Source organism: Neltuma alba, unplaced genomic scaffold (assembly GCF_004799145.2).
Source record: "Neltuma alba isolate B1F8T4 unplaced genomic scaffold, ASM479914v2 tig00011422_pilon, whole genome shotgun sequence".
Classification (NCBI taxonomy): domain Eukaryota; kingdom Viridiplantae; phylum Streptophyta; class Magnoliopsida; order Fabales; family Fabaceae; genus Neltuma; species Neltuma alba.
The window spans coordinates 96,651-120,838 of record NW_021636106.1 but is presented as its reverse complement, the minus strand read 5'-3'; the positions used below and the strand labels follow the sequence as shown (position 1 = coordinate 120,838).

The 24,188-nt window shown below is 37.5% G+C and overlaps 3 protein-coding genes and 1 pseudogene across 4 annotated transcripts; 2 read left to right on the top strand and 2 right to left on the bottom strand.

The window, feature by feature from the left end:
- Positions 1 to 76: 76 nt before the first annotated feature.
- Positions 77 to 3,018, top strand: LOC114713337 (glycine-rich RNA-binding protein 3, mitochondrial). 2 transcript variants are annotated; one of them, XM_028897959.1, is made up of 5 exons: positions 77 to 152; positions 755 to 915; positions 1,018 to 1,086; positions 1,207 to 1,313; positions 1,641 to 3,018. In XM_028897959.1, exons 2-5 carry the CDS (start codon positions 774 to 776, stop codon positions 2,568 to 2,570), a joined length of 1,248 nt encoding a protein of 415 aa, XP_028753792.1. In that variant the 5' UTR covers positions 77 to 152; positions 755 to 773; the 3' UTR covers positions 2,571 to 3,018. The 2 variants fall into 2 exon arrangements, with proteins under 2 accessions (XP_028753792.1, XP_028753793.1); XM_028897960.1 differs by lacking the exon at positions 77 to 152 and adding an exon at positions 207 to 321.
- Positions 3,019 to 4,133: 1,115 nt separating this feature from the next.
- On the top strand, positions 4,134 to 6,379 carry LOC114713335 (60S ribosomal protein L4). Its single transcript, XM_028897958.1, has 2 exons — positions 4,134 to 5,393; positions 6,020 to 6,379. Exons 1-2 carry the CDS (start codon positions 4,149 to 4,151, stop codon positions 6,131 to 6,133), a joined length of 1,359 nt encoding a protein of 452 aa, XP_028753791.1. The 5' UTR covers positions 4,134 to 4,148; the 3' UTR covers positions 6,134 to 6,379.
- An 800-nt stretch (positions 6,380 to 7,179) lies between these two features.
- LOC114713295 (uncharacterized) lies at positions 7,180 to 11,566 on the bottom strand. Its single transcript, XM_028897904.1, has 3 exons — positions 9,826 to 11,566; positions 8,490 to 8,911; positions 7,180 to 7,975 (listed from the first exon to the last, which is right to left on the bottom strand). The coding sequence occupies exons 1-3, from the start codon at positions 10,727 to 10,729 to the stop codon at positions 7,220 to 7,222; spliced, it is 2,082 nt and encodes a 693-aa protein (XP_028753737.1). The 5' UTR covers positions 10,730 to 11,566; the 3' UTR covers positions 7,180 to 7,219.
- Positions 11,567 to 15,731: 4,165 nt separating this feature from the next.
- Positions 15,732 to 18,980, bottom strand: LOC114713310 (phosphoserine phosphatase, chloroplastic-like; annotated as a pseudogene).
- Between the last annotated feature and the right edge of the window lie 5,208 nt (positions 18,981 to 24,188).

Below are 24,188 nucleotides of genomic sequence, written 5' to 3'. Positions count from 1 at the left end.
CAACGGTTCTTAGTCATTCAAGCTCTCCACATAGGCCTCTCGCATTGGGTTCCACCTTCCACCTACATAAACCGCGTCTCAAATGAAAAATCTTGCTTAGGGTTTTAGCGTAGTGTCCACACTCTTGTAGAGACACAGTGAAGCAAGGGAAGGTGCCATACTACGTCACGATGCTTCATTTAATTTCAGTCTTATCTTTCTCTATGTCTCTTCATTTTTTCCTTACCTGAGATATTCTTTCTCTTACGATTAGCAAATTTCTTTCGTTGTTATATTGTCTCCTCTCGGTTGTTTACTGAGACAGGCCGATAGTTGATTCACGTACGATCTGAAAGTGTGGTTTTTTTCCCTTGAATCGAATCTTTGTTTTTATTTTCTGTCATCTTATATGTTTTTTTTTTTTTGTGATCACTGGAGGTACTTTTTGTAATGAATGGCAAGTTTGACGAATGGAAATGGAAAAACGATTTAGGTATTCATTTTGTTAGAGGAGAAGGGACTTGTGTCTGAGGTGGCTATGAGTATCTTAGAATCGTATAGTTTATCCGCCTCCTAACTTCGTATCTTGTTTGGATGTGAACAGGAAGATGATCGTAAATAATTTGATAAAGTTTTGCAGTTCATTAATTCTTTTTCGAGGGTTGTGTTGGAATACTATTTTCTCATTTCTTAGGCATAAATTAATTTTTGAAATATTTTATGTATCTTGTATATTAATCGATATCATATCTAATATATTCGTCGACGTGTACAGGGCTGCGCAGATTATAGGGATGGCTTTCTTTGGTAGAGTTGGGAATATACTAAGACAAGCTGCAAATAAGCAGCTCAGCACAGAATTTCGTTCAGCTCCATCTATTTTCCAGGCTATACGGTGCATGTCATCTGCTGCAAGTTCCAGGGTTTTTGTTGGAGGTGGATTTATAATTACTTTTTCATTTGATACGATGACCTTCTCTTTATGTTTTCTTAAGTTAATAATGATGATATATATGTATATGACGTTTCTTGTTGTAGGACTGTCATATTCCACTGATGAGCAAAGTTTGAGGGAAGCTTTTGCAAAATATGGAGATATAGTTGATGGTAAATTGCTAGGATTTCTGTTTATTGACTTTTAACTATTTTCAGCTTCATAGTAGTTCTGTGGAATTTTTTGGTGTGAATTTTTGTATTAACCTTTGTTTGATCTCATGAACTTTGTAGCAAGAATAATTATGGATCGTGACTCTGGGAGATCTAGAGGGTTTGCTTTTGTCACTTACACATCAGTTGAGGAGGCATCGAGTGCCATTCAGGCCTTAGATGGGCAGGTAACGGAGCCTTGTTAAGGATTAGAGTCTCATCAGTTGCTGTACCATTCTATTCACATTATCAATGTGTTGAAGCTGCATAAGCTGTTAAATTTTTGGATGTTGAAAAGTTTGTTTTAGCCCTATTAAATGCCCTTAGAAAGGTGTTAGTTGTTTATTTGTGACAGTCATCATAATTTGTTCATAGTACATCAAGAATTTTTACAGTATCAGCCATTAGGGAATTGCTTCCTTACCTGACTGCCATAGCAGAGCTTGCCTTTTTAATATCCTGCAAGTTCTTCTGGTGTCATGAATGTTTCTTATAATTGTTTATCATTTTCCCAGGATCTTCATGGTCGCCGAGTTAGGGTAAATTATGCTAATGAGAGGCCTCGCTATGGTGGTGGTGGTGGTTTTGGTGGTTCTTATGGCAGTGCTCCATATGGTGCTGGTGCTGGCTATGGAGGCAGTTATGGTAACCCTCCATATGGTGGCTCTGGTGCTTATGGTGGCAATGCTGCTGGAGGTTATGGTGGTGGTGGATATGGTGGGGGAAGCTATGGATCAGGTGGCAACTTTGGTGCCAGCCCTGGCAATGACTTTGCGTCTAACAATTTTGGAGCTGGAGCTGCAGGTGGCAGTTATGGAAATGATGGTAACTTTGCAAGTGGAAGCCCTTATGCTGGCGGAAGTGGCGGCGGATATGGTGGTGACAGTGGAAGTGGAGCTGCTGCTGACAGCTTTGGAACTGGAAGTGCTACTGGTGGCTTTGGCGGAACCAATTATTCAAATGATGGGAACTTTGCAACTGGAAGCACGTATGCTGCAAGTAGCAGTGGAAGCTTTGGTGGCAATAGTGAGAACTTTGCAAGTGGAAGCACTTATACCAGTGGCAGTGGTGGAGGATATGGTGGCAATGGTGGGAACTTTGGTGTTGCTGGTGGTGGTGGAGGCAGTGATAACTATGGAAGTGCTCCTAGTTTCGGTGCTGCTGTTGGTGGCGGCAGTGATAGCTTTGGCAGTGCCGCTGGATTTGGCAGCAGTGATAACTTTGGCAGTTCGGCTAATTTTGGTAGCAGTGGTGTTCCAGGTTCAGGCAGTAGCTTTGCGGGTGGTCAATTGGATGGTAAAGAAAGCAACAGTATGGGTCAGGATGTTGAAGATTTTGAGGACAAAATAGGTGAAAGCTACCGGATTGGAGATTTTGCAGACAAGATAGAGGAAAACTCCCGGGATGACGATGATGATACCGGGGATTTTGCCAAAAGGGCTTGAAGAAATCTCGCAGAGGTATTAGATATCTGATGAAGTTTTTCAAGCATGTAATTTCATTCAGAAGTACCAAACAGGGGAGAAAGTAATTTTTAAGGCGATTTTTCTTGTCATCCTTCCTTCCTATTCCAAGAAAAGGGCAATTAGTATTTGTGACGTAATTTGAGGAGATTTTTGCGTTTGGCCACGTTGAGATCTTTAATTCAGCTTGTAAATCGATGCTTGAGGTAAACTGCTATACTAATAATTCATGGCTGACGTGGAACTTTAAGATGTGCCCTTCCAAAGGCACTATAGTTGTATCGCTGCCAGCAGATGCAGTTTTTCTGTTCTTCTCCTGTATTGTCATGTGATGAAGGCTAGCCTAGGCTGGTTGATTGCCATGTTATGAACTCAGGAGCGGGTTAATTTTCTGCTCTGATCTGAGTGTGGAACCTGGCTTTCTGCGTAATTGTATGTCTTGTCCTCTTCGTCTCCTGATTAGTTTAATTTATATTGCTAAGGATAGACTAATTTTTATAATACTATTTTTTGTCTTTGTCTTTAGTATAAGAGCTAATTAGGGGTTTTATTTTGATATATAGGATTTCAGTTTACTCTCAAATTTAAATTTTTTTAAAGACTATTTTTATTGATTGCAATTAGATTCAGGATTTGCAAAGAACTTGCCTCCTGTGTTTATGTTTGGGCATTTTTTGAGCTGAAGGTGTACTCTTTAATCTGAAAAAAGAAAAAGTTTCCTTAACCATAATGATACGCTAAAGGGGTCTTTGAATTATTGATTTCAAATTCTTAAGGAGTCACAGTATAAATACCGAGGTAATGTATGAATGGAGGAATAGGTCTAATAAAAGAGAAGTATTTTATGCACTTGACCTGAAGGGATTGAAAAATTAGGATAAAAGTAAGTCGGGAAACTTTTATAAATTGCGAAAAAGAAGAAAATTAGAACTGGTTGAGTTTTTTTAGCCGTTATAGTACCACTTCAATTTCTCAAAAACTCAGCTTTTAACCGACGAGGTAAGATGCAATTGATAGTGATATTTTTCTCTGGAAGTCATTTCTCCCTTGCTCTCCCAACCAGCTATGCCTAATAGCATTATGTCGCTCTATATTTTTGTTTGATTTTGATTAGATACAGCGAGTCAACCTTGGAAATATGCAATTACTACGTCGGGTTCTTAATATAAGATCTTGTTTGATTTTTATTTTGGTCTTAAATATAAGACCCCAATTCACTTTGTATCTCATATTTATATATTTTTTTCCAAGATAGTCCTTCTAATAATTGTAGTTCTAGCTAATATAGTTGATTAGTAAGGATATTTTAGGAAAGACAATACCTATTTATTACAAATAACTAATTTAATTTCTTTTTTAATTTCTCAAATTAATTAATTGGATCTTATAATTAGAATCGGAGGTAGTATTACGTAAAGTGTTTCCTAAGAAATAAGCAAATTATTAAGCAATAGCCCCATCAACCTTTGAAGGCAGGCAGTCCGTTTTTAACCCATACCAGCGCCGTCCAATCCTTCTGCCAAGAAAATAGGCTATGACATATCATCCCATTGGGCCTGTATGGACGGGCCCATTTGTAGCCCAAACTTCTGCCCAAACCCGGTTTTCACGAAGCTATTTGGAAATGGAAACCCTACCCAAAACCCTGTTAATACTCTCAATCCCTGTCTTCCTCGCTTTCCGCCCACCTTCCTCTCCAGTATGGCTGCCGTGGCTAGGCCTCTTGTCACCGTGCAAGCCCTTGAGGGCGATATGGCCACCGATGTACCCCCAACAGTTCCACTTCCGGATGTAATGAAGGCATCGATTCGACCCGACATCGTCACCTTCGTTCACTCCAACATTTCCAAGAACAGCCGGCAACCTTATGCCGTCAGCAAGCGCGCTGGCCACCAGACCTCCGCCGAGTCTTGGGGTACCGGCCGTGCTGTCTCCCGTATCCCTCGTGTTCCCGGTGGTGGAACCCATCGCGCGGGGCAAGGTGCTTTCGGCAACATGTGCCGTGGTGGACGCATGTTCGCTCCTACCAAGACTTGGCGCCGCTGGCACCGTAGAGTTAATATGACTCAGAAGCGTCACGCCGTCGTTTCGGCCATTGCTGCTTCGGCAGTTCCTTCCCTTGTTATGGCTCGCGGTCACCGGATCGAGTCCGTGCCGGAGATGCCTCTGGTCGTGAGTGATTCAGCTGAGGGTGTTGAGAAAACGAAGGACGCCATCAAAGTTTTGAGGCAGGTCGGTGCTTTTCCTGATGCTGAGAAGGCAAAGGATAGCCATTCTATTCGCCCGGGTAAGGGTAAGATGAGAAATCGCCGATATATTTCTCGCAAAGGTCCTCTTATTGTGTATGGAACTGAAGGAGCTAAAGCGGTTAAGGCATTTAGGAACATACCTGGTGTTGAGGTCGCTAATGTGGAGAGGTTGAATCTGCTGAAGCTTGCTCCTGGTGGTCATCTTGGGAGGTTCGTCATTTGGACCAAGTCGGCTTTTGAGAAGCTGGATTCTGTCTATGGATCGTTCGATAAGCCATCACAAAAGAAGAAGGGTTACTTGCTGCCGAGGTCCAAGATGGTCAATTCAGATTTAGCAAGGATTATCAACTCCGATGAAATTCAATCTGTCGTAAGGCCGATCAAGAAGGATTTCAAGAGGGCTCCACTGAAGAAGAACCCACTCAAGAACTTGAATGCTATGTTGAAGTTGAATCCTTATGCCAAGACGGCTAAGAGGATGGCTCTTCTTGCTGAAGCTCAGCGAGTGAAAGCAAAGAAGGAGAAACTCGATAACAAGAGGAAGTCTGTCCCTAAGGTGCGCTGTTCTGAATTTCCTTGCTCACATTTAAAGCATATTATACAGAATAGATTGTTAATTTCTTTGTTCTGTGCCTAACAGAAATCTAGATTCTAGCGAAGTACTAGGTGAAATGGTTATTGGAGTTGTGTCAAGGATAAAATATGTCCTAGTCATCGAATTCATGATTCTTATATGGAATGATTTCATTTGTATATATTGACAAGCATACGGAAGGGGTAAATAAAATGGCGTTGCCAAGAAAGTATTTCCTTTTCGGCAAGAATTTTAGGAAATGATGCCCGACAAATTGTTAACTAACCTAGTTTCGTACATCCAAGGTAGCTTCGAAAGCTGAGCTCTTCCTTCTTTAAATAAGAGTTCTTTAGCAGTAATGAAGGGTTGTATGATAGTTATCCAATTTTAACCAATTTTCAGTTGAAAATGTTAGTTTTAATGCGCTGGTTACTTTTGATATTATTGATATATCGACGGTGTCATGGTTGATGAACGACATTTTTACTAGTTTTATGTCACAGTTGTTACTATAATTCTGCATTTTGAATGTTACATGCATCTTGTTACCCGTTACTTATTTATATGGTTGATGTTTTATTTAAACCCTTTTCTCTTGCCCTTTTCAGGAGGAGGCTTCTGCGATCAAGGCTGCTGGAAAAGCATGGTACCATACCATGATCTCTGACAGTGATTACACCGAATTTGAGAACTTTTCAAAATGGTTGGGTGTTTCCCAGTAAACTCTTGTACTATTGGGCGTCATTTAGATTTGGTTTTACTACTGTTTTGCTTTGGTCGTGTTACTTATTTGAGTCTTGAGACTGTAATGATAGGTGGGGATAAAAGTTTACGAATAATAGAGGTGATTTCTTTGCCGTTCCTTGCATGCTTGCACGTTTATATTTTTGCTTGTTTTCTGGATGGATTGAAGAAATATTATGTTAGATCGGGAAATAGATGCTCCAGCGTTTCTGTTTGCGATTCAATCTCAACATGATTGAGATTGATCTTAATGTTGATTATCCACTGAATATTGTCAAGTCTCTTAACGTTTTCGCACGAACTGGGATTCTGGGAATCTCCTTAAACCTAAACCACTGAATATTGTTCCTTTTGTCCACATTGAAGATCTATTAGCTGCATCCATCGATATATGCGCGCGCGCGCCCCTCTTCAACCCTCCGTTTTTGTCCGTTTGTTTTTTTTTGGGGGGGGGGGGTTTAATGTCTTCCTCTTGCTGGGGGGTTTAATGTCTTCCTCTTGCTGGTTTTGGTGCGGAAAAAATGGAGGGAAGGAAAGGGAAATTTTTTTTTTTAATGAGTTTATTTAAAAAATTATATAATTGTGGTTTTAAAATTTTAATAAAGAGAAGATATGAAAAAATGATAAAAATTAATTAAAAGTTTTAATTTTTTAAATTGAGCTCATTAAAAATTTTTTTTCTCTTTTTATTTTTAGCCCATTTCACCTTAAAGTTTGCAATTGAGGATAGATTCGCCTAAATGTTCCTCACACTTTGAAACAAACCTTCGTAATAGGGCTATCAAAATCAATAAACTAGCATTGTTTGAAGGCTTGTTTATGCAGGGATTCTGATGACATAAACGGAGAAACCAGGAAACTTGACTCGCCTATACGATGCTTATAAAATTAAAACTCACTTTTTTCTTTTCCTCTTTTTACTTTGAGAGACTGTTTAGACTTTAGAGACTTACAAAGCAGGAGCATTCCACTGCCACTCATTTGGCAGAATAGCACGTCAAAGATGGTAATAGAAAAAGGAACGAATCAAGGAACTCTGTTGTCTTGGTACTTTATATCAAATATCAACGTTCATCCTCATTCATAGAATGCAACAATTTTTGTACATTCTTAAAAGCAGGAGACCCTCTCTTGCTCCTGTCAAGAATTTGTCTTATCACTTGCCTTTCCATCTCATTATCACTATTACAATCTTCATCTCTTACAACAGCATTTAATTCACAAACATCAGAGCCTTGCGCTTCCAACATTTTCACTCTGCTAGAGAAGAATCTCTCCCCATTACCTGGGAAGAAAGTTGCAGACCTGTTTGTTCTGCCACGTTGAATTCCAAATAATCCTTCGTCATCATGGATGCCTGACGGTGAATTCACTTCTGACTCATCTGTCTTCATTAATTCTTCATAAGCTTCATTGTAGGCATCAAGCGCTTCGCCTGATAAATTCATAACTAGAGGCTGGGACATTAGGTCACAGTCATCATATGTCAACGGACTTCCTCCCCCAAAGGATGATGCCTGTCCACAGCTACTGAAGTTTCTCAGGTAACATCGCTTGTTCTCTGTTTCCATAAGCTGTACTTTCCTCTGGCTATTTTGAAGGGCAATTTCGAGTTCCTTTACACGTTCTTCAAGCCTCGATTCAATAACTTCATGCAATCGTAGGCTCAATTCATGAGGCGAAACCGCATAATTTCCAGGGAGAGGTGTGGCAGCATCACTGGTACTCTCGTCAGGGTTTTTTGGGGAAAAAGCTTTACCCTGGACCTTGTCAGGTCGCAATTCACCTTGAGCGAAATCTGCTACGAAGTCTGGGTCAACCTGTGGGAATAATGCATCATTAACATTAATGATCTTGCCTGATCATCTACTCCAGGATAATCACGGACAATTCTCTTAATTTTTCTTGTGCTTACTTTACCATGTTTTCTTTCATATTCCTTTCTATTTTTAATATTGCTAAACGCAAACTCTAACAAATGCCAGATAACATCAGAAGCATTAGGTCAGTCAAGGATTTGCATTATAGAGACACGTTTTTTGTTTTTGTTTTTAATGAACTGAATGGACTACATCATAGAGATTGAAAGAGGGAAGATTTGACTAAAATACTCTCCAGTCTCCACTAGTCTATTTTAAGATTTAAAAAATTTGGGCCATTTTTACTCCAATTATTTGTCACTTCCATCAAGACGGTATCAAATCAGTCAGCGCGTGATGCAAAGCAAAACAGCAATCCCCATCAAAACAGACATATTGTAAAATGATCAAAACAGCCATTCTAAACAACATATGTAGTGTGACTAAAGGTCCAGTGTTAAACATTAAGGCTGACCTCAACAAGCTCAGAAAGCTTTCTCTCCAGGCTAGAAGTATTCATTTTTAACCCCAATCTCTCCAGTTCAGCTTCAAGCTCAGCTTCAATTTTGCTCATAGGTTCTGAATTTTCTTCTTCCTTCCGGTCGTATAGTTCTTTGCAGCCATCTCTGGGAGAGTTATCCATATGCTTCTCAGAGGAAAATCCATTCAGCTCCCTATCATAGGAGGGATGGTCACATGTATCCTGTGACCCATAGTTCTCATTATTTAACTCCTTCACTGTCATTGAATCTTTCATTTCAAGCTCTTCTTGTAGATCTTGAACCAAGTTTTCTGTCTGCTTCAACAAATCTCTTAACTCATCTGCTTCTCTTCTACTAGTCATGATGGAAATTATTATCCCGAAAGAAAGCCCAAGACTGAAGAGAAATGTCACATCTGAAGGTTATGGAAATGTCAGTAAATGGAGTCATTACAGAAATACATCACAAGGCACAATCAAGTACCCGGCACATGCTATCAACCTATTCAGATGTAAATTGCAATTAAAGAGCTAGCTGAGGCAACAGTTTAACATGCTACTGCATATGAATTGAGACTTGAGATGGCAAATATAAAATTCTCTGCTAACTGGTGCTGGCAATGCCATTTTGGGATTTGAAAAAAATGGGAAAATTACAATTCAGGAGCTAAGGTTGAAGATATTTTCATGCTATAGGGCCTTTTTATTGTCTACGGAAAGGATCCTACGCCAAAAATTTTATAAGCGCTCAAGAATATGATAGTTTAAGACTCCAAGTTAAAATCTTCCACCCTAAGGCCCTGAAATGTAACTTTCCCGGGGACGCAGCCCCCCCCCCCCCCCCCAAAAAAAAAAGCACAAGAAAATCTCTTTTTTTATACAGCACAAAGAAAAACAATCCTTTCATATAGTAGCAATAACATTACACTATGTTAAAATAAAAATTCTCAAGAGAGGTTTATGGATAGAGAAACTGGAATCTATGTTCAGCAACCTAAGAAGTTTAAACCAGTTGAAAAACCATTTAATTTTAAATTAACAGAGGCATCTTATTCTCTGCTGCCCTTGGGCTGTATCTACATGAAAATATGCCCACAACTTAAACTAGGGAAGAAATCATAACAAGAATCCTAGAAATTTCTTATTCTCAAGCATAATCAATAAACGAAATGATTATAAGTAAGCATCAACTTAGAGAAGTGCCAGAAATACCCCCCCTTCCTCTCGCCTCCAAAACAAATAAAAACAACGACACATAAGTGACAAGCAAAGGAAAAACTAATAGAACTACAGCACAGGCTTGAAAGATATTTTAATTCGAGAACTATACCTAGCTGAGCATGAATGTGTTTTCTACTGACAGCACTGTCAGAAGAGCTCAATCTTTCACTCTGCAATTTTCCTGCCTTGTGTTTTGGCTTCCTATGACCATGTAAATATCCAACTTTTGGCAGGGAAGGAATCCCAAACATACTATCATCATGGTTTTGATAGGCTTCCTTACACCACTTATCTTCCTCCTTGCGAGTCAACGTACTGAAACATTTATGATTTGATCTGCTCATTACTCGACTTCCATTACTTACAATAAAAGACCTTGCAGGCGTAGGAGGTGGGGGAAGAGAGCTTAAGACATATTCTTCCATTTTTGAGTGTTTCTCGTATAGCTGAGCCATAAGGCAACTTTCTAAGGAATTCAAAGGTCTACCTAAATGTCCATACAAATGCTTATTCTTGAGAGAAGTTTTATTCCCAGCAGAATGATGGTTAGGACCCACTTCTCTGGCAAATGAGTCAGGAAAACCGAAACCATAATTACCACCAGCATCATAGATTTGCTCATTTCCATTGTCAACATCATTCAAGTTCTCATTTGGCGACAATGACAGCGGCAAGTTTGAGATTGAAAGTACAATGCTGTCATCGTGCGCCCCAGAAGGTCCTATCTTTTCATTATGCAGCACTTTGTTAGAAGTTATTTCCGTTGTTGAAAGACCATCCACTGAGTTCCATTCTGCAGGTTTTTCATCGAAAACCCTTTTTTCTGCAGAAACATCTTTGTCTAATTCATCTGTCCGCACTTCTCTGTGAGATAAGTGCCCTGGCGCCTCAAGATTCTCAAAATTGGGATCCTCCGAAGACAATTGACATGCACTATCATTATTCTTTGAATTTCTGTTCCAAAATTGAACTAAACCAGCTCCTGCAGCTGCTGCGACAACCCAAAGATCCATTTTTGCTCTTCCTTTCCTCCCACAGAGCAAGAAAACACTAGCCAAACTCCACAAGGCAAATTATCGTCTTTGTATCAATTATTAGCATCGGAAACTTAACGGAAATTTGTCAAGAATGTTGAGAAATTGCCAACAAGTGTTCAACAAATGATAGGTCAAAGAATACAGTATAGAAAGCCACGTCCACAGAAACAAAACCACAATCCTTTATTCACCGAAATAAACTTTCCTCCTTCCAAGTCTCATCATAAAACACACAAGAACCCTATCATTCATTAATCAAACTGCAAGAAACTATGATCAAAATTGAAGGATAGATAAACCGTTATCCTTAATCCCGGCAGTCGTTGCATTGTGGGCGTATCCCTCATTCCCATAACCACAAGAGCAACAGTAGTTGGAAAAGTTCAATCAAGTGAGAATCACCAGAAAGGAGGAACAAGAATAATCAAGAAAACATATTTATAAGTTTTTGTGAACTTCACAAGCATAAAAAATCAGCCAATGTCAGAAACAACCACCACCGAGATTATTACTTTCTTCGTAGAGAGCGGAAATGACTGTAATCAATAGCGGCATATCCACTCATTATACTGTGCTTCAGCAACACCGATGAACTGTCTGATGAAAGCAGCTTATTCACTTCAAAATTTATGTAAGAGACGAGCCCGTCACGAAAAATACAACTCTTGCTGCTGTTTCTCCGGCATTAATAAGAAGGGATATTAAAAAAAGTAATAATCTTAGAACCAAATCTATGAAGCCCAAGGTTCCCTCACGATGTTTGTCGAAGCTCGAAGGTTTGATGATACTTCCACTGCAAAGAAAAAGACCCGCTCCGCCGTTATCTCCAAGAAACACACGCCTGCACTATACTGCGCGGCTAAGCCAATGGTTTTCCCAAATTAATAAATTAGTCCAAAAAGTTCATAGGATAAATGATTAAAACAATTAGAAATTACTAAATGTTAAATAAAAAATTGTAATAAAAATTTAGAGTTATTTATAAATTCAGTGTTATCAATATCAAATAAAATATTGTTATCAAACATGATTTAACATTTAATACTGATTCTATTTATAAAACTTTGTTTATAGATTAATTTCTATTTTTTTATTATTTTTTCAAAGTCATAAATTTTTTTTCTTTTCGACAAGAACAATTCTCAAAGGAAGTTTTCTCACATTCCGGCTTGAGGCTTCCGCTAAAAATTGAAAAGGGAAATTATTACTCATTCGATCCTAATTATAAAACTCTTATATTAATGTTTATAAGAGTTTTATATCTGTATAAGAGTTTTATATTTAGGATCATAAGAGCATTATTTTTTCTCTGTTCTTCTTTCTTTGCCCTTTATTCTGTTCGTTTTGCCAGCAGAAAATAATCTACTGTTCTTTTTTCCTTATTTATTACTTTGTTTGTTTATACATAAACTTGGCGAAAATGTCAAAGAAATGGATGTCCAAATGGGAGAAAGGTGGACAAAGACATACCATAAGTCCAATGTATTTGGTGAGATTCGGTTAATCATGGACTAAATACATTTAGAGAAAATGACACTAAAATACCACTTGAATTCCAAAAAGACAGATAAGGGACCTGAATAAGTAAAATGACAAAGAAGGCTTCAGGTACCAATCTGGAATTTTGATTTTTGGCCTAAAGACTGAATTGCCCTTATTGTGTTCGCCTCCTCCCAGCGAAAGCAATTCCCCCCACTCGGCGAAAGAGAAACTGCCCCCACTTGACGAAACCAATCCATCTACTCGGTGAAACTAATCCCTCCCCTCAGTGAAATCGAATCCCTCTACTCGATGAAAGCAATCCCTCCACTCCACGAAACTGAACCCCCTCCAGTTAACGAAACTAAATCCTTCGCATCACCATTCTGTAGAGATTGTTGATTTGGTGGGTTTTGGTTGTGGGAAAGAGGATTTGTAGTGAGAGAGAGAGAGAGTGAACCGAAGCGGAAAGACGAAGCGGAAATCAGAAAACAATGGCAAGCAATTACGTAACGTAACTGCTGTCATATGCCTGCTGGTTTTTGGTAAATCCCATTACGTGAATGGTAAATTTCACTATACATGTAGTTAATTATGAATTTTACAAAATACATATTGTGATTTACAACTTTTGTAGTGAAAGTGACTACTTTGTTAATGGGTTTTGCAACCTGTTTTCAGGAGATAAACAACTTGTTTGTAAAAACTAATAAAATTTGACGCTGAATTTTACAAAACACACAGTGATATTTACAACTTTTATAGTGAAAATGACCACTTTTTAAATGAGTTTTGCAACCTCTTTTCAAGGGATTGACAACTTGTTTCTAAAATCAATAAAATTTGACACTGAATTTTACAAAACACACAGTGATATTTACAACTTTTATAGTAAAAATGACCACTTCTTAAATGAGTTTTGCAACCTCTTTTCAAAGGATTGACAACTTGTTTCTAAAAACCAATAAAATTCCATGCTAAATTTTACAAAACATAGAGTGATATTTACAACTTTTGTAGTGAAAATGACCACTTCTTAAATGAGTTTTGCAACCTCTTTTCAGGGGATGAGCAACTTGTTTCTAAAAATCAATAAAATTTGACGCTGAATTTTACAAAACACATAGTGATATTTACAACTTTTATAGTGAAAATGACCACTTCTTAAATGGCTTTTGCAACCAGTTAATTCAACGTGACTACAAAAGTTGTCACTTTTATTAGTTTTTACAAACAAGTTGTTTATCTTCTGAAAACAGGTTGCAAAACCCATTAACAAAGTAGTCACTTTCACTACAAAAGTTGTAAATCACAATATGTATTTTGTAAAATTCATAATTAACTACATGTATAGTGAAATTTACCATTCACGTAATGAGATTTATCAAAAACCAGCAGGCATATGACAGCAGTTACGTTACATAATTGCTTGCCAGTTTTCTGATTTCCGCTTCATCTTTCCGCTTTGGTTCACTCCCTCTCTCACTACAAATCCTCTTTCCCACAACCAAAATCAACAATCTCTACATAATGGTGATGCGAAGGAGTAAGATAATAGCATTTCCAACATTCTTCTTTCCTTCTTCCCGCATTTCATCAGCGTCGGTCTTCCTCTCTCCTTTCTCTCACTTTCAGCTTTCGGTCTTCCCGCATTTCATCAGGGCATTTGGGTCTTTTGGCCGAAAATATGAATTCCAGATTGGTACCCAGTGCCCTATTTGTCATTTTGCTTATTCAGGTCCCTTATCTGTCTTTTTAGAATTTAAGTGGTATTTTATTGTCATTTTCCCATACATTTATGCTTTTTTTCCCCAACGAATATATTCATGCTTTTTTTTTTTGGCATCAAAATATATTCATGCTTTTTGTGCATTAATGAAAATTTTATAGCATGAAAAATGAAAAAAACAGGAGGTCACATTAGAGGTTTGACTTAATAGCGTGTTATAAAAGTAGTTTTCCTATATACGCAATTTTTTAGCTATCAAGTTTTTATTTTAATTTAAATATAGTACAATATGATTTTTTATTAACATATAATAACTATATAATTTATCTAGTTCTTGAAAAGCACAGCCGCACAGACTTTGATAATAAGTTGCAGCATGCAAGGTTCATTTACGGATTTTTTTCCAGCAATTTTTTTGACCTGAAATCTATGAATAATTTCTTTTCTTTTTTCTTTTCCTTTGCCTCACTTATGTATAGACAGCAATTCCTTATCATTTTTTTAAAATCATATTAGTAACGTTCTGATTGAAAGTAATATGCTAATTAGAGAATCCCATCGTTTTCTAAAAATAATCATTTATTTTTCATAATTTGATACGAAATTCAGGGGGGAAAATAAACTTAGATTTTTGTACCAAATGTCCTATTGAAATTATTTAAGGATAGAGTATTTTTCAGTTCAATTTTTAAAGCTATATACCTATTTTAAGCATTCATATCAAATCAAAGGTTGAGATGTGACGGGTTTTAAACTAACATCAATTTCAGTGTGTGTGTGTGAGAAACCTATAGGTCTTACTGAAAAAAAAAATTGTTTTTCAGCGTTAACAATACAAAATGAAAACAAGTAAACAACACATCAATAAATACATTTTCGCCGTGCTCCCCCACAGCGTCGGCGGCAATAAAGAGTAGGGAGGGAGATTGCTTTCAAATACACACACACACACACACACTTTTCTCGTTGACCATTGGGACAGAAACATCGGCAATTCTATACTTTGATTCAATTTTAATTGATTAAAGGGAGTGGTTACTAAGATCACATCAAATCCCTTTCTTCCAAGTCCCAACTAAAATGTAAAAAACTGGCCAAAATGACAATCCAGCAACTAGTCATAAACTTTCATATACCATATTATTGATGTGAGGCCACTTTAATAAAGCATATGCTTGACTTTTTTTTTTTAATAAATGTAATGAAGTAGGTAAAAAATAAACGAGACTATTACTTATGGTGTTTTTTTTAAAATAAATAAATAAATAAAATTTTTAAAAAAATTAAATAAAAATACAAGCATTGCTTTGTTTCCACTCATATTTTCATTCTCTTTTATGCCTGACATCAAACTAGCTTCTGTCAACATTTTTATTAGTTCATTTATTATTGCCTCACGCAGTGCTATTTCCATCACATGAGAATCGGTAAATTTTCTATCCCCATGCCTAGATAATATGGACAACTGAACTAATCGTATCAAAATCAAACTGATCCAAATTATATTCAAGGTTCAGTTAGTTCAGTTATATTCACTGACTTGAAAAATCTTTGAACTGTGAAGAGAAATCCTACCACATATTATCATAAGACTGTTCTCTTAAATTTTCGTGTCAATTCTCATAGTTTTTTAAAGTCTTCTTGTAGGGCCAAGAGTATTTTAAACGTTTTATGCATCATTTTTTTTAAAACTTAATTTGTATTCCAGCAAAGAATATCTAGTGTGGTGTAAATTTACAATTAAAACAGGAGGCAAGGGCAATGACGAACTGATGGAAAAAGCGGGGGAGAAAACTTATTGGCTCTCAGAAGAATATATAGTGTGGTGTAAAATTAACACCTAATATCTAGGCGTCAATTTTCTCGCAGTTACATGATCCTCGATGGAGAGGAGTGCCATAACCTTTGGGTAAAAACACAAAAGGACTCTGATCAATACAAATGGAGCTACCCCAGCACATTAATGAGGTCTTGAAAATCCAAAACGAGCCAATCAGCTTTTGCAGCCACAGATTCTCGAAGTTGAACACCCGCATAGCAGATGAACAGGTCAGCAGCGCCTGGTCTACGAGCCTAAATGGAAGAACACAACAAACAGATTAGAACATGATATAAATTTCAATCACAGTCAGTGGCATATAACTAATGGTCTAAGATCCATGGAAACAAGTAGATTAAGGAAACTACGTCTATACATCAATATCATTATTTGATCTTCTTCTTGTCTATTAAAAAGGTTGAATATGCTTTGTTTGTATAATACGAATGAGACAATAAATCTTTGTTACATGTATATGCATGATTTTACTTACCTCAAGATCGGTTGCCCCGTCCCCTATCATAGCTAATGCTTTGTATTTATGAGCCTGAAAAATCAGTTCGACCAGACTTACAAGCGATGCATTTGGTAAAAATTAATGAGCAGGAGCAACTGAGCAACACTAACCTTCCTGATCTGTTCAACTGCAGTTGCTTTCCCTCCACTCCTTGAAGTATGTTCATTTCTATCAACCCTACAAACTCTCCAGAGCTTCCAAAAAGCAGTTGATTGGCGAAAATATTTTCTTTTGGGATCCCAAGTATTGATGCAACGGGCTTCACAACACGCGTCTTAGTAAGTGGAAATGAAAAAGTCTATCTAATAATGGATCCTGTTTATGTATGTAAAATAAACTTGCTCATCAAATATGAAAAGCACTACATTGAGCTCTTAGAACTCATGACAATGTTGAAGATGCTATAAGAATTTAAATATGACAGGCACTGGAAGATATAGACCCTAGTTGCTATTATTTTGGCTGTTATCTTTTTGACTAAAACACCAATTGCAAGACCACTGCTTCTCAGAATAATATACATGCTGGTTTATTTTTTCACCTGAATAAGCATCCTGCTTTAAAAGAACAGCAGCGATGACATTGGTCAAAAGACAGGTTTCTAGTTAAGGAATCTACATCTACAAGCTCTTGGCTGTCGTTCCAAATTCTAAATTCAGTGGAGATTTGATGGCTATTCTGTAACAGATGTGTATTTCAACATATTATTTTTTTAGTTATACTGAGGCTTGTATAGTCTTTTGGCGAACCATATAGGTACTCAAAACCAGGATGTGCCAGTTTCAAATTTCATCGGGTACAGTATCAAAATGAAGTCATGTGCTTAATATTATCTTTGAGCCAACAATGACGACCAAAAAAAGAAAACTACATATATTCTCCATACATTGATCATTTGACGAAAGCCTCCAGATATCAGATAAACATCAATGTGCTTAGCCTTCAACTTCTCAACTAACTCTTTAATACCAGGGGAAAGCCTGCATATCAAGAAGTGTTATCATAGTCTGAACTAGATCCTTCAAGATACTCATTAGAAAAACTGAAACTGTGAAAAAGAAAGAACAATAGTAGACGTTGCAATACAGATAATCATCATACATCCAATGTAGACTGTTAAACTCTCCAAATTTGAAGTCTCAATAATAATGATGATGATAACAGATTTAAATATAATGGCATGTCTCTGCTCCAGGCACCATGAAGCTTTCTTGTCACCACCAAAAGCAAGAATATTTGAAATTTGTAGGCGATCAAATAAGAATTTGGTAGAGAAATGATATAGCATTCCTTAGAAATTTAGTTATAGCATTATAGGAGACCAATCTGAGTGTGATATAACATGGCCGTTCGGTACAAGTGAATTAACTCAGTTTTGCTGCGGGCCTAACCAGATTACACAGACTTATCTGTTTCAGATCCCCAGGGGCACGGACAACTGGGTATATGTTAGTTCATGATAGAATTGAGTACACATCTGACACTTGAACCAGTCCTAATTTTGTCTGACAAAGTTTTTACAGCACATGTGATATCGGGTCAAATGGGAGACAAATGGTTGGGAATCAGGTTTTTCGATTCTGCCAAGCTGGAATCTAAGACGAGAATAACTGGAGAAGGATTATTCACTGGGAATAGCATGGCCAATTCCTTATGATTACAAGCCAATCGAGAGATTAGAGGATTATACAAAAAATATAACAATGAAATTATGATCAAAATGTTAAGTCTTCTCAAGAGAATGCACAAGTCAAGAAAATCACAAATACCTTGGGGGTCTTTGCTCAAGAAAATTCTGAACTTGAGATAAAGAAGGACTGAACAAAGATAGTCTAGAAGCCAAGGCATCCTCAAAAGGAACAGAACCACCCATCGCTCTAGGGAAATTCGAAAATTTGATCAGACACGATACGTTAAGCAAAAGTAATCAAAGAATTTTCAGCCAAGCGACCAAACCTAGCAGTCCACTCAGCAACAGCCTTTCCAGCACCGCAGAATTCAGCAAGCTCATCAATACCTTCGTCCAGACAGACAGTGCTGTCGACATCAAAGCACACAGCATCAACACTTCTCCAAAGCTCAAGAATCTCTATCATTTTAAGAAAGCAACTATCAACAGTATGACTCCACAATCGATATTTTCTCTGCTTTTTTTTTTTCCTTTCAGATAATTTCAGAGAGGTGGAAAACCTTTGGAAGGCAGCATGTTTTCGGGATGGCCCACTTTTGAGCTCCCCACTGGTTGAGCAGAAGCCACCGTTGTGTTGAATGATACGGACTGCTTCAATAGGCCAATCCGAGTCCCGTAGTTATTCTTCCTCAGATATAGTGCAGACGGAGGAAGAAAACGATATTCAAATTTTCTAGTATTATTACAAACCGGACTGATCCTATAACTCACCAACGCTTCCATGAAATCACCTTCTTCAAAATCTGAAAGGAAAACGTTTGATTTCTAAAATTTTCTCAAAAATTATATTTCTGATCCGAAAAATAACGAATCAAACAACGGTGAAAACTGTTCAAAACACCAAACGGATGCAGCTAATCAACTACTGACATATTCCCCTTTTTTTTTCAAAATGATATCGAAGCCAAACAATCTCGGGAGAAACTCACGATCTAATCTATAAGTATTAAGCTGCGTCATCCATTCACATCATGTTACGCACCTCACCAGGCAAGAATGTGAATCTTCTCCAGTGTTGCGAGGGAAAGCCAACTAACTTCTTTCCTCTTGCAAACTGTTGTGACTGGGCATGATGAAGCACATAGGCGACTCCGCTGGTTGGATCTGGGGGCCTGTAGTCTATTTGGGCGAACTAGGCCCAGGAAGTTGCGTTGGAGGGTATGTGGAGCATAGAAGATGAAATTCTGTCTTAATTTCTAATATTTCGAAGATATTCAATTGTCCTCAAGCAAATCTAGATTTTGGAGTCACTAAAAATTAAGAAGAGTGTCTGGGTAACTACAAAATCATAATTTTAAAAATACTTTTATGATATACAAAATAAATATATAAAAGAGTTTGTCTTGATTTACAAAAAAAGTGATTTTCAAAAGTATTTTTGGAGTTAGGCAAACATGTTCAAATAAGTATAGCAAAAAGTGAGTAGTTTTCAAATAGTGTTAATCATGTTCAATTAAGTATAGCAAAAAATCGGACCAAGCTAACATAATCTGATATCCAAGGCTTTAGTCCAGGTAAGGCCATTCATTCTCAAATCATCAACGAGCCACGTTAGGACTCTCAGCTTTAAATACTAGATCTAGGATAACCGGAAATATTGTCACTAAACATTCCTTCACGGATCATTATTAGATTCTATTTTTTGATGCACATGATCATCTTAAAGAGGCAAGTGCAGAGCATACTCAAAATCTTTGGCAACAGAAGAAAGACATTATAAGTGAGACTTTCAGAAGAAGAGAGAAATTTAAAAAAAACTCATGAGGAAAGCACACTAGTATTATACAAAGAACTTGATACAACTTCTTCTGCCCGTAACTAGTGGCAGAGTGGGGTTTATATAGAGGTTCGGTGCCATTACATGACAAAGTTTTAATAGTAGATATCATTATGACGGGTAGATGTCATAATGACTTGTTATTTAATAATCACAACCACCCTAATAATGACAGAACTACCAACTACTCTAATAATGACAACTACTTTACTTATTACAAGAAGATGAAATAGACTACAGGACGAACTACTTTAAAAGTGGATGGCGACATAAAGTAGTCTTCTGGCGGGTCCTCCTTAGACTATGAAAGTAATAACGGGGATTGGTTTTTCATATCTTCCTAGAAGGATATGGATTTTGACACTTGGCTTGGGAGTGACTTTGTTATGTTATGTTCTGACTGAAAAGCCAAAGAACCAAGGAAAGATGGATACATGGGTTGTTCAAGGGAATATAAATACCCTTAAGGATCATCATCTTCTTGAGATAAAGATTCAAAGTCAGTTTCTTCATCTTCAAAGAAAGGAAGAACATGTTATATTTCTTCATCCTGAGCATCTTGTTCTTTGATAACAGATTCGATGTCTTCATCTTCACTGATCATCAGAACAGTCTGCAAGTGTTCTAGTATCTTCACATCCTTTTTGTCTTGTTAGGACAATTTTTTGCAAAATGTGTTTTTTTCTTGCACAAATAGCACCTGTCAGGTTTCTTTGAATAAGGCCTGCGCCTTTTGAAATATCTCAGGAAAGGCTTTCTATATCTTATTTTGGAATAAGAACCTTTTGGATATCTGAATCGACGATAATGAGATTTTCTCTTGGTAGAACAAGAGCAATCCTTATGGTCTTTGCACTTTATCTTCAGATGAGGTTTTTTGCAAGCATGCTTCAGTTTTGACTGTCCTTTCAACATTCCTTTGAAGAATTTCTGTTGTTCACAGAGCTTGTCCATAGTTGCCAATGCCAACTGATATATTTCTCTTATAGAAATACCAGACATATTTCTATGAAGTGCATTGATAGTTCTATAAAGTTCTGGTTGCAGTTCATCTGGAAGAAAGGCAATAAAAGTATGTCTGAGATTGACATCATTAGCTCTTCCGAGCATATAGTATTTTTCAAATATTCTCTAGAAATGCTTTTGCAAGTCTCTTTTATCCAAGGAACAATATTTCATCTCAAAGTATTTTTGACAATGCCTTTAGTCAATGATCTGGAAATCGCCAATGACTTCCTTGTGAATGAGTCCCAGAAGAGTTCTTGCATTATCAACTCTAATAGCTGCTATCTTCTGGTAATCACTGAGGTTTTGAAACCATTCTCTTAATGTTCCAGTCAGTCTTAAGAGAAATTCTATAAGAACTTCCTCAAGATTTGTATTATGCCTGGCAAGCTGCAAATCAATCCATGCGCAGAACTCATGGAGTCTGTCTCCCTATTTTTCCAGAGGGAGGTCATCAAAAGTGAACCATAGACCTGTAGTTGACCTGTAATATGTTCTCTTAGGCTCGGATGTATCAGGGACAAATGGTTCTTCATCAAAAAGATCTTCAACTGTAGGATCTGGTTGGACCATTGCTACTTTGAAAATATCAGCATGATATGTTTCAGAGTCAGAATTAGAACTATACTCAACAGAAGGATCAGACTCATTTTCAAAGCTGTCATCTAAGGATGATTGATCTCTATTTAAGAACTGGAGAGTGGCTATGGTTTTGTTTGGATTAACAACTTCTTTTCTTTTTTCCCTGTCTGGAGGAGAAGTGTGTTTTGGTGGAGATGATGGTAGAGTTCTTATCATAACTCCTTGGGAGGATGGTGTTGGTTCAATGGGTTTAGTGTATGAGGATGATGGTTGAGAAAGTCTTTCAGGTGAAGGGAAATGAGGTGGTCTTACTGAAGGTCTAGGAAAAGGATTTGGTTGTACAGGTAGAAGAATTGGTTGAGGTTTTCTTGATCATCTTAAAATGGGATAAGACATTTTGAAAACCTTACTGTAATCAGTTTCTCTGAGATAAGAAGGAGGTGATGTCATGTATTTAGGAATTTGGAAACTAGAGGGTTAAAATGAATAAAGGGTCATAGATGGTTTGTGAATGATCTTTTGTAATATCCAGCTCAATTCTCTGCAAATCCTTTCGGATTTGTGACAATTCTTGCTCTTTCCTGGTAAATTCTGGTCCAATGTATCCTATCTCGATAAACTGCTTCAGATCTGCATCCAGTTGATAAGCCTAAAAAGACAAGGTCATATAAAGCTGTTTAACTTGATCAGAGATTTGTCAAGTCTGCTTGTCAAAGTATCAGTTCTGAGAGTCAGCAGGTCAACTTTTAAATCAATCTTTAACAGAGTTCTATTTTGATCGATTGCATTCTGAGTCTGCCAGTTAAGAACTTCTTCTATGGTTGAAACTGGCCCAGCCTCACCGGTAGGAGTAATTTCTATTAGGACAGAGAAAGGTTCTGCTGTAACCTTTGTTTCTCTATTAGTTCTTCTTTCAAGTGGAGGAAAATCCTACTCATACAGATCCATCGTTGGTATACACGAGATGGATTGCTGAATAACAGGAATCACTGGATCTGGCTTTTGTTTAGGGAGGAGATCTTCATGACCTATTTCTTTTAGCAAATCATATAGAGATAATCAGTCCTTATCAATTCAGAGTAAAAATGGACAATACGTCTTTTCTCAGAATGCTTAATCCTAAGGGAAAGATTTTACCAGACAGCCAGTTACTCCGATGGAAAGCTGGCTCTCTCACTATAAATTCACTGTCCATCACCTTAAAGGTCACTAGAACACTATCGCAGATTTCCTCCTAAGACCTCAGAAAGTTTCTCAGCTTCCAAAACTCTTGTCACTCTCTAAACACCAACTCCTTTTCATCCTAACCATCCCTAAACCAAGAATGCCTCAAAGAATGAGAGTCACTATTTTCCCTCTTGGATCCTATCCTATATCCCCAACAAATGCCCAAAACTTTGCCAGAAGTACTATGTTCTACTGGCTCCAGCATCTTCTCGTAAATACTGGAATTCACCCATATCCTTAGCACTTTGATGCCAATGCTCCATACCTCATCGTACCCATCATCAAAGGACCCATACCAGAGGAATTCTTATGGTACATTTGGTCCTTCTCAACCAATTATACTTGTGCCATAGCATTCTCAACCATAGTCATACATGACCATCTGAATGACTCCATAAACAAAAATTCTCCCCTTATCACACTCCTTGAGATGATTGCTCCTCTTCTCTACTAGAGAGGAAAACTTTAGAAAATTCTCAATGATCATAATGTTTGAGACTTGCCATCTCCCAAACAAAAGAGATTTTTCTGTTTGTATACTTTTTTCAGAAACAGTGGTATAAACACTGCCTAAAGGCTTTACACAGACAACCATCCGCTTCTCCAAGTTGCCACTCCCTCATGGCCAAGAAAAGAAAGATTGTTAATAGAGAAATTTAGGAAAACATTAACTACACTTAATCAACCAAATACAGGGGAAGACATTTCATGTCTTTCTCTTGAACCTTTTCCTCTAAGTTCACTGCTAGCCAGCAGCACAACACTTGAAGAATTCCAAAGAGATTTCATCATGAGTGTTATCAAACCTCCACCAAATAGGTCACAAGTCCCTCTACCAACAGAAACCTCCCAAGACCCTTATCAAGAGACTCATAGATTCAACTCACTCAGCCTGAAGGACTCTATCTCCCTCAGCCAAGTTTTTAGTCACAACTTCCATTCATTGCAGGAGAATCCCAGGATCCAAACCAAGATGATGATGATGAGACCCGGCTCGCAGTACTTGAAGAATTCTACTGTACAAGGAGACACTATGATTCAGATGATCCTAACCCAGAAGGCATCATGAACCTGTCCCCTAGCCATGAACCTATCTACAAAGACTAGGGAACACCATCATCAGAAAATCTCATTTTATGTCACTCTGAAAACTAGGAGGACCTGCTAGAAGATTACTTTATATCACCATCCACTTTTAAAGTAGTCCGTCTTGTAGTCTATTTCGTCTTCTTGTAATACGTAAAGTAGTTGTCATTATCAGAGTAGTTGGTAGTTATGTCATTATTAGGGTGGTTGTGATTATTAAATAACAAGTCATTATGACAACTACCCGTCATAATGATATCTACTATTAGGACTTTGTCATGTAATGGTACCGAACCTCTATATAAACCCCACTTTGCCTCCAGTTACGAGCAGAATGAGTTGTATCAACTTCCTTGTATAATACTAGTGTGCTTTCCTCATGAGTTCTTTCTAAATTTCTCTCTTCTTCTGAAAGCCCCACTTATAATGTCTTTCTTCTGTCATTAGAGATTCTGAGTATGCTCTGCACTTGCCTCTTTAAGAGGACCCTGTGCATTAGAAAATAAAATTTGATCATGATTCGT